The sequence below is a fragment of the Triturus cristatus genome, chromosome 2_1, assembly GCF_964204655.1.
Source record: "Triturus cristatus chromosome 2_1, aTriCri1.1, whole genome shotgun sequence".
NCBI classification, from domain to species: Eukaryota; Metazoa; Chordata; class Amphibia; order Caudata; family Salamandridae; genus Triturus; species Triturus cristatus.
This window is the reverse complement of record NC_140581.1, coordinates 766,207,853-766,221,348: the sequence shown is the minus strand read 5'-3', so window position 1 is coordinate 766,221,348 and position 13,496 is coordinate 766,207,853. Positions and strand designations below refer to the sequence as shown.

Sequence of the window (13,496 nt, the reverse complement as noted above, 5' to 3'; positions counted from 1 at the left end):
TAGATAGTTTTAGGTCTTGCAATCTAAGTATCAAGTAGACAGTTAATAATGGCTAGGGAAGTGGGGCAACAGGGAAGTGGAGCAAGCAATCTGCATACATTGAATGTCTGAGTTGGCATCAGGATGGTCACTCCTCCCTGTAACCAGGGTTTGTGAAGACCTTTTATCCATCTTAGTGGCACTACACATCGAGTTATCGCATGTGATAACATTTAACCCATTTAACTGTTCAGAAATTTGTACTGCTAAATGAGATTAATGCAGAGGAAATACTGCCTAAAGAAGATAGTCTAAATTGAACACATTACACCACTCATCTCTTTTGGGCATAACGACGGTAGCAGATGTCCCCAAGATAGAGAAACAGGCAATTTGAAAAACAATTAGGAAGACGGTCATCTTGTAATTTATAGATCTAAAAATGTTTAGACAACCAGAGAAGGAAATGGGCAATATAGTATTGATATTTTAGCAACAGATTTGGGTAGAAATAGTAAAGAACTATTTCACCCACACAAAGATATGAAGAAATTCTGTATCACAAAAGGGAAGGTGAAAAATGGACCCTATCCCTAAACAGCATTGTGATTCGATTAGGGGCAAGTGGTATAATCAATTTAAAACTCAATATACGGATTTCTAAAGGAACACCCCCTTCAACAAAAGAGTTTCAATACATAACAAAAAAGACTCATGAAAAAAAACACATTTTAAAAGGAAAAATATTAAAATATGTCTAGGCATTGACAGTAGGATATGAAAACATCTTATCTAGATGCTTCGACTTATGTGCTTACATACTTTTGATTCCCACTCCATGCCTGCTACAGAGATACCCAGGAGAACTACTATTGTAATGGCTCCAATGATTCTGATGTCATTCATCCCGTCTATCATAATGGCATCATTTTCCTAGAAAAGAAATGCACACTTTATTACAACAGCCAAGGGAGAGCAATATCATCCAGCTTCACAAGATTATGGAACATTTTCATTCAATCAATAAAGCCTGCGTTAAAAAGAGCACCGGTTACATTCAATAAACAATGCCCAGACGAGACACAGAAATTAATTTTAGTTGTTGTTCTAATAATAGTACAGTAGAAGAGCACTGGCAAGAACCTATTACCGCCTTACCGCTCCAGGACAGCGCATCACACACTAGCTTTGAAAAAGGGGAGCAGCAACAGGTGAAGTTAGCAGATTTCGGTAATGTGTGCAAAGCCACTGAGAAGGTCGGGAGAGCACATTTAACAATACTGGTCAATTTAGGAGTCTGAAATTAGGATGCTCCATCTCCTAAACATTCATTCACAGGGTCCGGATGAGACAGAATGGTCTTCAATTGATCAAGGACACTGAAAAAAGGCCAAACCGGCAAAGCAGCAAAGTTAAACTGACCAAGCAAATTATGTGCAGACGGGGGAAGAAACATTTGCAAGAAGGACAGCTCCCAAATCACGGTCAAACAACAATATCCAGTCATCGAGCGTCCCCTCAGTGAAGGAACTGCAAGTTTGTACAGATGGGCTTTGACCACAATGCACTGAGCGGGCTACGAGCCGCGTTTCACCTCAACCACACAGCAGCAGGTTATCGGTGTGAGACATTTCAAGTTGTGGCACCTCACGTAAACGTGCCAAACACAGTGTCAAGATTCCCAGCTCGGTTTGCCATAGTCTCAGGTCCGAAAAAAGACCGTAATTAGACCTTGAAAGCTACAATCATATAGACTATTTTCAAAGTGGTAGTCTGCTGCTTGCGTAACGAATGCCGAGAACCTAGGAAATTAAGACATTGCATTGACTTATTTCTAATTGGATCCAAATTCATGGTTAGAAACCAACCCACCCCAATCGATCACACTCTAGTTCTGGAAATAAGGCACTTTACCACCCTCGCGCCCCCCACCCCATCCAGCACACTCACCCCTTCACATACACACACACAAAATAGACCATTTCATGTTTCAGATGCTCCTGCAGCAACAAGTAAGCATTGGCAAATTCAATAGGTCTCACCAATGCAAGAGCTATTGCCTTTGCCAATGTTTTAGCCATGATATACACCAGCGTGGCTACTGCATGGCTAAAGGTTAGTGGAATGGCAGGGCATAGACTGTATTCCCAGGGAGGCCTTCAGAATGTCCCCAAGATGTTGTTAGAAAACCAGACAGCAGCAGTGTCTGGTAGGCTTCAACGTAAAAAGCTCTCTGAAAATACACCCATATATATCTTCATCTTGGGAGCTAAAACCGCACGATAACAAATAGCGAAAAAAAAAAAGAAAAAGCAAAAGCACTGGCACCCTCCAGCTGTTGGGAGTGGCCTTTTCTTCGAAGGACCTATTACCGCAATCTTTTGCTGAAACAAATGGCTGTATACATTTAAAAAAAAAGAAAATGCAGGTATTAGCTAGGAAAACCCAAAAGTCGATTGTCTCAAAACACACAACTAATGAGAAGGCCAGAGTACAAAATAGCAAGCGGCAACATGAAAAACACATTATGCCTGTAGTGCAAAAGTGTCAAATATCATCTGAGGCCCAGAGCAATTTCTACCGCAAACATGCCAGAAAATCTCGATTACATTTTCATCTATACCAGGTGCAAAAAAGCCCACACTGCATTCTGAAATTACATTGAGTATTTCGATAAAACCTAAAATAAGTGGGCACAACAGTTTATTAATGTTTGGATGCAAATTCCCATTTAAAGCTAAAATGTGCTATGCACTTTATTCGCTTGGAGCGTGCCACCTCGTACATGGGTTGTCCCTCGTGCTAAACTGTTGAACTCCTCTCCAGCCCCCATCTTGCTGTCTCACATACAAACAACGCCGAATGAGTCTCCAACGACAGCAGTTTGACATGCCAGAATTTCTCCCTTCCAGGTCTTTGGATACAAGGCAAATTAATAAATAACTTCTCAAAAAAGTAATTTGCTTACTAAATATTAATAAAGTCAGACAGCGGAAAGTGATTTTCAAGAACTGCAGTAATGCTTGATAGGAAAACCTACAAAATAAATATAATCCTGTGGGTGATGGAAAAACGTCAGTCTCAGAAAACCGACGTTTATTTAACGCAATAACAGCGCACAAAAAGAAAGAAAAGAAGTGATTGAAAGTGCATAAACTAAACCACTTGCCTTAAGTATGTCGACGACGGTTTCGGAAAAACCAACCACGTACATGGCTACAGCAACAGCATTTGCAAACGCAAAAATAAGGCCAATTGCTCCTCCGAATTCAGGTCCCAAACTTCTGGAAATTAAATAATACGCCCCACCTAAAAGTAAAAATAGATACTCAATGTGGTATTACTTCTAAAGCTATTAACTTCGGCAGAAAATGGAAACAAGGTCTACGACATGCACTTTATTTTAAACGCGGTCTCAAACACAATTGGCTTAGTGGCAGGATTACATTTCGAAGATATATACCGATAATACACTTCTGCCCAGGGGATGAAGCGGGCATTAATTATGTGTTGCACTTGCAGAATATTTCATTCCCTTTAAAGAAATGGCCCCCTTAACATTACTGCAGAAACAGCTCTCGGCAGGCACTTACACAGCAGCGGGTTTTAAGGCTACAATACACAGAACCTCTCGTTTGACCTTCCATGAAGGCTGAAGGAATGAGAAGTTATACTGTGGCACAATGAGCTTAATTTCAGTATGTTAACTCTAGTTTGCTTCTAGGATTTGCTCGAGCCAAGCGGTTAAAAATACAAAACCCTTTAAAGAAAGCAAAGCATGATCATATGTGCTCTAAAGAAATGCACCAGTTGCCAACATGAAAAACCCGAAGTAGAACCACCATAACATCTAGCAAGCTTTGAGCTACACGCTTTGAGATGTAAAGGTTATTTTACATAAATGGTGTCATTTGTTTGGTTTACATTTTGTGAATAGTTTATAATCTGTAAATTTGTACTAATATCTTGAATTTATTAAATTAAAGTACTTCGTAGCTCTGTGATGGAGCTGTCCATTACACTGATTAATTTTCTTGCCCAGTGTTACGTCTAGCAGCCAACTATAGACCGCTTTTAAAGCCACCAGAGGGGCGTGAGGGAGAACACAGAGCGTGGAAATTCCACAGTCAACCTACAAGTTGAAAAGTGCATGTTCACTTAATGATATTGTAGTAAAGTTGGAGCAGATGACAGATTTTGCCAACGGATGTGGGTATTGAGCGAGAGGTTTGGACCGTAACTCTCCCACTTGTAAGAAGTTTCTGCATTATTAGGTTTCAAGTCTGGGGAGATCTGTATTCCTTGTGCCGGGTTAGCCAACTTACCTGTTCAGGAAGCGTTTTGGGCAGTTATGATAGTGCGCCAGTTCTTGACGCTTTATAGGCAATTAGCAGCTTTTTTTTTTATATGTTCCCTTTTTTTTGGGGGGGGGGGGGGGGGGGGGGGGCAACCAAGCCAGTTTCATCTTTTTACTTCCAAAAACAGTGTAAGGAAACGGTGTTAGTGTGCTGGAGGACCATCAGGTCAGTATGTTGCTGATCTTATGACTGTCATTAAGGGGAAGATGGCTGATACGATGGTATCTTGCTCATAAGCTCCAAAGCCCAGGATAACAATTGATGTAAATTACTTTGTGCCTAGAGCCACCCTCCTGTGAATTTGCTGCTGTCCCACTGCCCTACAAATATACATCCTTTTGTAGGCACGATTACTGACCTGCACTTACTTGGACAGGGTGAACTAGATGGCTAGTCCTAGGTCATTGTCCTGCCTAGACATCTTGGACCAGCAGCAGCTAGTCGATGTGCTTGGGCCCAGAGCAAGAATCCGATGATCTGGGTAGCCTAGGGAATCTGGTAGCTGCTTTGGACTGATCTTGGCATGACTGTCTCCTGAACACTGCATTGCAGATTCAAACTTTAACTGCCCAACTAATTACCATGGTGAAGGAAGCAGACTCTTCTGTGGAAGAGCCAGATTGGGGAGACCAGTTCTGTGTCAATGAAGTGTCCAGCCCAAAGGCCTCTAGTAGGTCTATATAAAAATGTCATCATAGTGTGGATGAAATTCATTCACACCATAACCATCCACAACAAAAACTGTGCCTCTGGTTACAGTCTAATCCGAAAAGTTGTTGGAGCACTGGGGAGCGGCTTCTAGGCAAAGTCCCAATGTATTGGGCCGGGCCTGTAGGGACAGAGCCGGAGCACAGTTTCGACAAACGTAGAGACTGATTCGGCTAGTAGAACTATGGGATTCTTGTCCTCCTCGCGCATCAGTGCTGGTGTCAACGAGGAAGGAACTGGCATAAATAGTCTTGCCAGGAAAGAAGCCCGCTCCAGAGCCAGAGTTGATCCCGAAGTGGGTTCAGGAGGCACAGACAGCACATAGGGTGACCCAATGGCAGTAATTAGATTGGTGGCCTGCTGGGACCCATGGGGCTCAAACGTTCACCAGAGGGAGTCATTAGAGTGCCAAAGATAAGTACCATGGCCTCCCTTAAGCACATTGTCATGCGGAGGCATCACTGACGGACCCCGAAATTCAGGGCGAATTAGAATCAACTGCTAAATCACCTCCTCAGTAGTGGACCAAGAGAGACTGCGAGGCACCTTGACATCCTTGTGCTTTTCAGAGGGAGGGTTGACAGGCTGGGACCAGACCCGCTTGGACATCTTGTTTTTCTTTTTAGGTTTAGAATCACCCAAAGGCTCTAACCACAACAACGACTTGTCACTGGACCAGCCCTTCTTGACTGAGCAAGAGAGGTCCTTACCGGACTTCGATTGATGCTGGACGACACACAGCTTGCCCTTGCAGTCTCAGGTCACCTTTGAGTGCATCAGTACAAACTTCTTGCATGACTTCGAGTCATGACATGACCTAGAACACCAGAGACACATCTTTTTTGAGGTCGGGGGGAATCTGTCACAGACATGAGCATGCAACAGCCCCTACAAGAATTATACCTTCTAGTTTTAAGAGGCAACACACTGGATAGAAAGTCTGGAGAAAACCTGATGAGAAAAAGTAGGAGCTAGCTCCATATCTGCATCCAAATGTGTGAATAGATAGGAACAGACATAGTGCCTATACATCTCTCCACTCATCGCTTCCGGGGCATAGTGGAGTCGACACAGAACCACAACACAAACTTCGACATGCAGGGGCTATGCTGAAAAATCTTCTGGATCCAGTCTGGGTCTTCGGGGATAATCCAAAGGTGAGGAATCCAGAAGTATCCACCAGAAAAACATTTTTCAGTACAGTTTGGCCAACTAAAGCTTCTTGGCAACCTGAAGTGTTTACACAATAGTGCTTAGTGAACGTGCGTGGAGTTGATCATGTAGCAGCTCTGCAGATATCTGCTATTGAAATGTTCCCTAAAAAGACCATAGTAGCACCCTTCTTTCCAGAGAAATGTGCCATGGGAACAGTATGCAGTATAGTTTTTGCTTAAACCTAGCATGTGTGTACGCATTTCACTATCCATCTTGAAATGCCATACTTTGATAAGGGACTTGCAAACAGTTGCTTAGATTTGCAGAAGGTTTTTGTACTGTTCATTTAGTATATTACTACCCTCTTGACATCTAATGTGTGCAATGCCCTTGCTGCTACCGTCTTAGGATGTGAGAAGATGTTAGAAATCCTGGGTTGATCCCTAGGATGTCACGGTTTTTATGAACTTGTATAAAGGGTTCCTCAACTGTGAACCCCTGCAACTCACTAACTCTCCTTAGTGAAGTGACTAATTAGGAAGGCCACTTCCCAAAAGAGGAACTGCATTTCACAAGAGAGTGCCCTGGCTCAAAATTAAGGCCCATAAGTCTTGTTAGTGCCACATTAAGGTCCCATGTAGGGGGCAATAGAGTCATAGGATGTATAACTCATTTCCTTTTTCAAAATACCGGTTTAAGGCAGTGTTGAAGAGTGTTCCCTATTCTGTATGCAACATGCACACTGGCGCATAATATCACTTAACAGAAGTGTAGCCTGACCCAGTTTTTCGAAGGTGCAGCAGATAAATAATATCCTGCATCTTTGCTTAGAGTGGCTGGCATGGCTTACTTAGTAGGATACAAAACCTTTTTGAGGTATGGCACGCCTAAATGGCGGCTAGTGCGCCTCCCGCAGGATTTGCAACATACCTAAAGCAGTTGTAAGTAACCAAACTCTAAAACATCTGGCGGGTAATAACTAGGTTTATTTCTTTGAGGTTTAAACTTCTGAGCTGACCCACAATGCTGGGTCAGAAGGTCTAGTCTGTTAGGAAGCTATACGTGTGGATGTGAATACATGAACAGTAACATTGAATACCAAGGTTGTCTCGACCTAAATGTTTCATATCATGTGTAGTAATGAAAATGAGGTAGTGGCAGTGGAGGAAAACCATAGGTAAAGATCCCTGACCAATTCATCCACAGTGCATCTCCCATGAAATGTGGGTGTGGCTACCTGGAGGCGAAGTTTGGCCATTTTACGTTTTCTACAATAGTGATTGTTGGCGAGCTCCATTTTTGAAAGTATATCCAAAGAATTTGGATGTTTCTGTTCCATTTGTGGACTGGCTCATGTGTCCAGAGATCAACAAACATTTTTTCCACCCCAGGCAGATGATCCACTAGAAGTTGAATGTGACTGAATGGTCCAATGCCATGTGTTTTAGGCAAACGCAAACCCCACAACCCGCTCCCACCACACAATTTCTGCCCCACCACCGGCTTTTGCGATGTTGATATCTATTTTAATCTTTTTCAACATGCTGTCTAACAGCGGGCCAAAGATATGTTCCCCATCAAGCACATACATGCTCTTGTCCTCTGCCACTAGTTCTTAACCTCAACTGGATAGCCACCCCTAAAGTAAACTTCCTTGTTGCATCTGTCTTTTTACTTTCCTAGTCAGGAGGACAGGAGTCCCCTGATGCCTGGGTGTAAGCCCTCTTCATGGCCATATGTACAGCCAAAAAGGCCAGCAGTACATGCCCCCTGAACAACAGAAGGTCATCCTGGGAGAGTTTACACTTCTTCTCAAACCTCAGAATGACCACTAGAGCTTTCACTGGCTCCCTGAAATGTTCGATGGCACACTTCATCATGCTTCCAGTTTTTGAAAGTGTCATCTACTCCCCACAACCACCGCATAGAGCTTGCTCTATGTAGCACAGCTCGATACACTGTTGTGTCGCAGGAGAGGCACAATGAAATCCTCCCATGTACTGGCCACCTGCATAGGTGGGGGTGGGTCAAAATAAGGGCCCTCAGGGTCATAGGCATTCCCCTGGTTCTAGTCTGCATGATACAAGTGCACAGACTCCTGAAGTGATTCGGTGATCATGATGTAGGTGTTGGAGATGGGGGCTGTGGAGCGATTGGAGGTGGATATGGTAAAGGGCTGGTAGCCTTGTTGTTGCTCCACCTTTGAATTGGACTGAATTTAAACTGCGGTATCTGCTCATCCAAAAAAAAAACCAAAAAAACTCCTTTCTTTGGTAGGGGTTAGCAGTGGCGTATGAGGCTCCTCTAATGGTAGGGAGGGAGGATCTCCTTAGATCAAGGACCTCGGGGAACTCACTGGCGCTGGTGGGTTCACTCTAAGTATACCTAGATGACTAGGTCTTTTGGAGCAGGCATCAGGGCAAATTTTGACTCCAAAAGGTGCGTAATTTGAGACTCTGGGTCAAGTCTGTATCAGCTGAGGTTTTAAGCTCTTTGGGCCAAGTCTTTTCGGGAGCTGAAGGGGACTCTATGCCAAGAGGGATCAGTGCCAGTAGCCAAGCCCAAAAGGTCATGCCTCGATGCCCAACTCCCTTAGGATTCATTCTCAACATCTCCATGAGTTTTTTTTTTATGTTGGTCTTCGAGGAATGGTGGGCCTAGACACAGTCTTTGTCCTGGCCCCGGTGTCTTTCTGACCTGAAGGCTGCAGAGCCCTCAGAAGGGAGGACAATTGGACATAGTTCTTTCTGTGCCTCCTGTACAATGGATGGGCCTTCATTTTTGCAGTAGATTTCGGCAATTTCGTCGGCAGACAGTGCGGGAGGCAGATCGGTAGGGTCTTCACGTTGCACCTTGTAATGAAGCCAGTGGCGTTCTCAGCGACACATAATGGTCTTTTGATTATGAACACCAGGCAAGTAGAATAGGTTAACCCCTCATGCTTTGGGGGAATGCCAAGGCCAGTGTGGTCTGATCAAGGGCATCTGGTGTTAAACTTTGGGCAGAACTGAAAAGAATCTCCACACTCCCCTGCTCTGAAATTTATTCTAGATAAAATCGGAGACCTGGAAGCAAACTGTTTTGATGCATTTTAGAACTGAATAGACAATGTTACCAATGCCCCTCTTGATGATTCTTCAGACAACAGAGAAGGATACTCTGTAACTGAATCCGAAGGGACAAAAAGATTGTAAGCAGTCCACCAGAGTTCAAGCTGAAATGTCCAAATCCGATGACAAAGTATTTGTCCTGGTACACTGTGGGAATAGGAAGTTGTTACGAGACATTAAGACTGAAAACGTCAATCATGAACAACTTGCAAATGTCTGCACCCAACTAAATAGCAAGAGAATGCAGAGTATGTGATTTACAGCTGCACAGGTTACAAATAATGGAATTATCCTGCTAATACTTCAAAATTGGTATAGAAGAAAATTCCTCCCTTTTTGTGAATGAAGCTTAACAATTCTGCCGTGCCCGAGTGACAGTTCAAAATCACCAATTAGCTATATAATGCAGGAGGATGAAGATTATTCGACCTGCTACAGCACTCGATGTTAAGTAAGGAATTGAGGAGCTTGAAAGATAATCAGCCTACACATGCAAACCACAAAATGTACCCTGAATTGTGACCTACTAAACTCACAAGTTATTGGCTACCGAGTACATCAAGTGCTACTTATATCAAAAAATGTATATACCTCCTCTTACAAACCCATTGGTCGCTATCGCAGACGTGGACAATCCTGTGATAGTCGTCACAACAGTGGCCATTGCAATAACTAAAACAGACAGACCTTGGAGAGAAAAGAAGAAAAATGTTTTACTGCTACTTCATTAGAAAAAACAGAGGCATGAAAGTTTAAAAAACAAAAGCAAATGGGGCAATCAAAATGGAAAGCCACTTTTAGCTAATAGAAGAGAACTAACAATACCTAACCAAGCGACAGATTTTGCCTCAGTGATTTGCTCATTTCGAATTTACGAGTACCAACTCTACTCATTACTCTCCATGCACATCACATAGCACAGGTAGCTCAAAATTAAACATTTGTGCATATTTAACTGCAATTACAGTGCAAAATATTACACGTACCTATCCCAGCGTGTCCAACAATCCATGACAATCTGATGAAGAGCATCACACCCCAAATATTTAACATACATCGTACCTGGGGAAGGGGAGGCGAGGGAGGAAAAGATTAATACGAGACCCTGTCCACCAAGACACAGAGCGTCACACGTGTAAAACATTACAAGATCAAGAAAGATTTAGGAAAAGGACACTGGGAAAGAGGGGGTAATGATTAATGGTATACAAAAATCAGCGTTTTCAACAATCTGCTTTGAGCAAGTAACATCTTGAATTCTACTTTGTGACTAAGTAAAGGAGCAGATAAATAAAATGCAACATTTTTCTAAGAGTTCATAAGACTATATAATCAGGGTATCACATGGGCGTGAAGCACATAGGGAATGAACATATGTATTCAGTCTGTAAAAAAATAATCCAATCCAAGATGCAAGAGAAATGCAGTCCACAGCTGGAATAACGCCAAGCAACTTTGTTTGTGTGAATTTAACAGTTAGGATAATCAAATCAACAAGGAGTGGATACATTTTCTCTGGTTAAATAGATTATGGGAGGTATTCCGATGCATAGTCAAAGTAGGGTCGCAAATGTATGGTATGGTGGCCAGATAAGGAGAGCGGACATGAGGATGTGTGAAATCAAAGAAACTATTTTGTGCCCAAGAAGAGTTCTATAAACAGGAGCAACTATGCATGACGCATTATAAAAAATAAAATACAAATAAATAAAAACATTTGACTCAGTTCAACAATAGGAAATTTGGAGCCTCATTCTTTTTACTTTATTTGATGCAGAATTTAACAATCATTGGCAAGCCAATAGGTCTGGCTTTAAAGGAATGTTGTATGGTAATGAGAAACATTACCAGTAAATAGCAGGACAATGCAAAACGTGGATTTCAATCTCAATTTTAACCTGTAAACACAACATGCTCCCTTTATGACATACCCGAGTAAGTCTGCCAAAAGGCACTAGAAAATAAAACAAACTTACTGATCACACTTTCAAGGGGAATCGCTCTAGCAGTCAATGTTACTTTCCCTTTTATGAAAAGTGATCAGTCAGTCAAAGAGAAAACTAAATGTATATTAAGGTCGGCTTTACATCTATAAGTACGTTTCCGGCTGACTCAGTTTATACAATTACTGCCATGCCCAACCATTTGTATTATTTAAGTCAATATGCAGAGAGCAAAGGGACAACACCCAGCGTGTCACCCTATAATTCGCTTTCAGAATGTTAAGTGATGAGCTATTTTAGGCATGCCTAATTACCTGGAATTCACCTGCAAGACTTTGCTTGGTCGGTATAACTTGCTATAAAACCTACGTAGACGACCTACTGATTTATTTTAATTTAACTATGGGGCTGGACACAGACCATTTTCGAAGCTCTCTCCAATGTGAGAGAGGAAATGAAGTCACTATCACAGTGATTCTACTAAACCACTTACCATCCCCCCTTCAGAAGAGTAGAAGACAAGTGTTCCAGTCAAATCTAGAAACCACAACCGTCACAAACAATCATTTGCAATGAACTAGGTCTCGCATTACTGATAGTTTGAGGTATTGGTGTTGCAAATAACGCAGCGCCAATAACTCATACTTTCAGTAATGCAAGACCTAGTGTATTGCAAATGCTTGCGTAGGGAGCCAGGAACCAGCATGTACCGCAAGCTGCTCCTAGAGGTCCCTAGTAAGCAAGGTACCAACACTGTAGATCTTTTGGTCACATATGGTACTGCACCCTGCAAAAGATATGGTAAATCCACCCTACCCATAATGCATTGCATGCAAGAAAGTACTACAAGTACATTCAAATAGCTATGTCCATATATACACTTAGTAACTTTGAAATGGGACAAAATAATTACATTAATTTTAATTTCGGATTAGGTTGTACTGTGTGGAGCCGATTAAGAAATATTTATAGACGGTCTCATAAATGTGAGATGTTCTAGTGAGCGAAGTAACCACTGCCAGCCTAGGTTAGGACCAAGTGTGTGTCTTGCCTGAAGCCTTTTAAGAAAATAGTGTCTTGAAGCTGTAATTAAAACCTAAATTAAGGAGGTACTACTACGCATATTGACCAATGTAAAGCCACCATTTACAAAGGACAGGGACAGGAGCCAATTAAAAAGATTGGTGGAGCTTCATGCACATATCTTTAATACAGCATGTCTCGAAGAGACAGCGCAAGCGCTGCCTAGGCAAGAGCTAAAAAGGAGTCCCGAGAACGACCATCTTGCTGAAGCACAGTTTAGGGTATGTCAGAGGAAAGCAACTGCATCTTAATGTTCCTGGTGAGCATGACCACAATAAGGAATACAGTCTTGGACATCACCAAAGTGACGCCACTGGTGGAAGGACAAAGACCAAATGACAAGATGGAGTCTTCCAAAGGGATTAGATAGATGAGGAGAATTAAAGACTTAACTGACTAATGAAAAAGGCATTTAACCATGGCACTTTCTAGTAATATATACACTGTAACACCTTTACTGCAAATAATTGTTCTAATTGGATCTGTAGGACAACCTTTGGGCACTAGATTTGGCAACAAGTGAGAACAAGCATTTGCAATGCAATAGGTCTCACAGTTACGAGAGTTTAAGCTATTGGCACTGTACAGGACAATGCCCTTTATATAAGTTGTTAAAATGAAAACAAAAATCAAAGGCATTGTTATTTGCAATGTCAATAGCTCAAACTCTCGTAAATGCGAGACCTATTGCATTGCAACTGCATTTTTTTTTGTTTATTCCAACGCCCACTGCCTTCCTGGGCGCGTAAAGAGGGTTCTCTGTTAGGAGGTGTAGGGCGGCAGATTACAATCTTGAGAATAGTCACATTATGCAACCGTCTCCTCACTGAGGGCACGAGGCGCATCAAGTATGCCCGTCTTTTACACGGGGTTCACGTGTTAACACAGGGGGTGCACCGAGGGCAGCACCTTAATGCACTGGGTGGTCTGAGTGCTGCGTGTTTAACCATGAGGTGCACTAAGCTCAACGTGTTAAAACACTGGCGGCAGCTAGTGCAGCGTGAATGGCAAATGGGGTGCCTTGAGCGCTGCGTGTTTGACATAGGGGGTGCACTGAGCGCAGTGTCTTTAACACACGGCGTGCACCGAGCACTGCGTGTTTGACACGGGGTGCTCTGGGTGCTGCATGTTCAACTCACGAGGTACACTGAATGCAAGAG

The 13,496-nt window shown here is 42.6% G+C and overlaps 1 protein-coding gene across 1 annotated transcript in view; it reads right to left on the bottom strand.

Annotated features, from left to right (window-relative positions):
- The window catches only part of SLC12A2 (solute carrier family 12 member 2), a 345,212-nt gene that overhangs the window by 209,347 nt on the left and 122,369 nt on the right, over nucleotides 1–13,496 (bottom strand). Inside the window, exons 3-6 of the mRNA XM_085632709.1 lie at nucleotides 10,297–10,372; nucleotides 9,902–9,997; nucleotides 3,149–3,288; nucleotides 802–912 (exon numbers count right to left, since the gene is read on the bottom strand). Coding sequence (XP_085488835.1) covers nucleotides 802–912; nucleotides 3,149–3,288; nucleotides 9,902–9,997; nucleotides 10,297–10,372 — 423 coding nt within the window. The remainder of the gene's footprint in view (nucleotides 1–801; nucleotides 913–3,148; nucleotides 3,289–9,901; nucleotides 9,998–10,296; nucleotides 10,373–13,496) is intronic.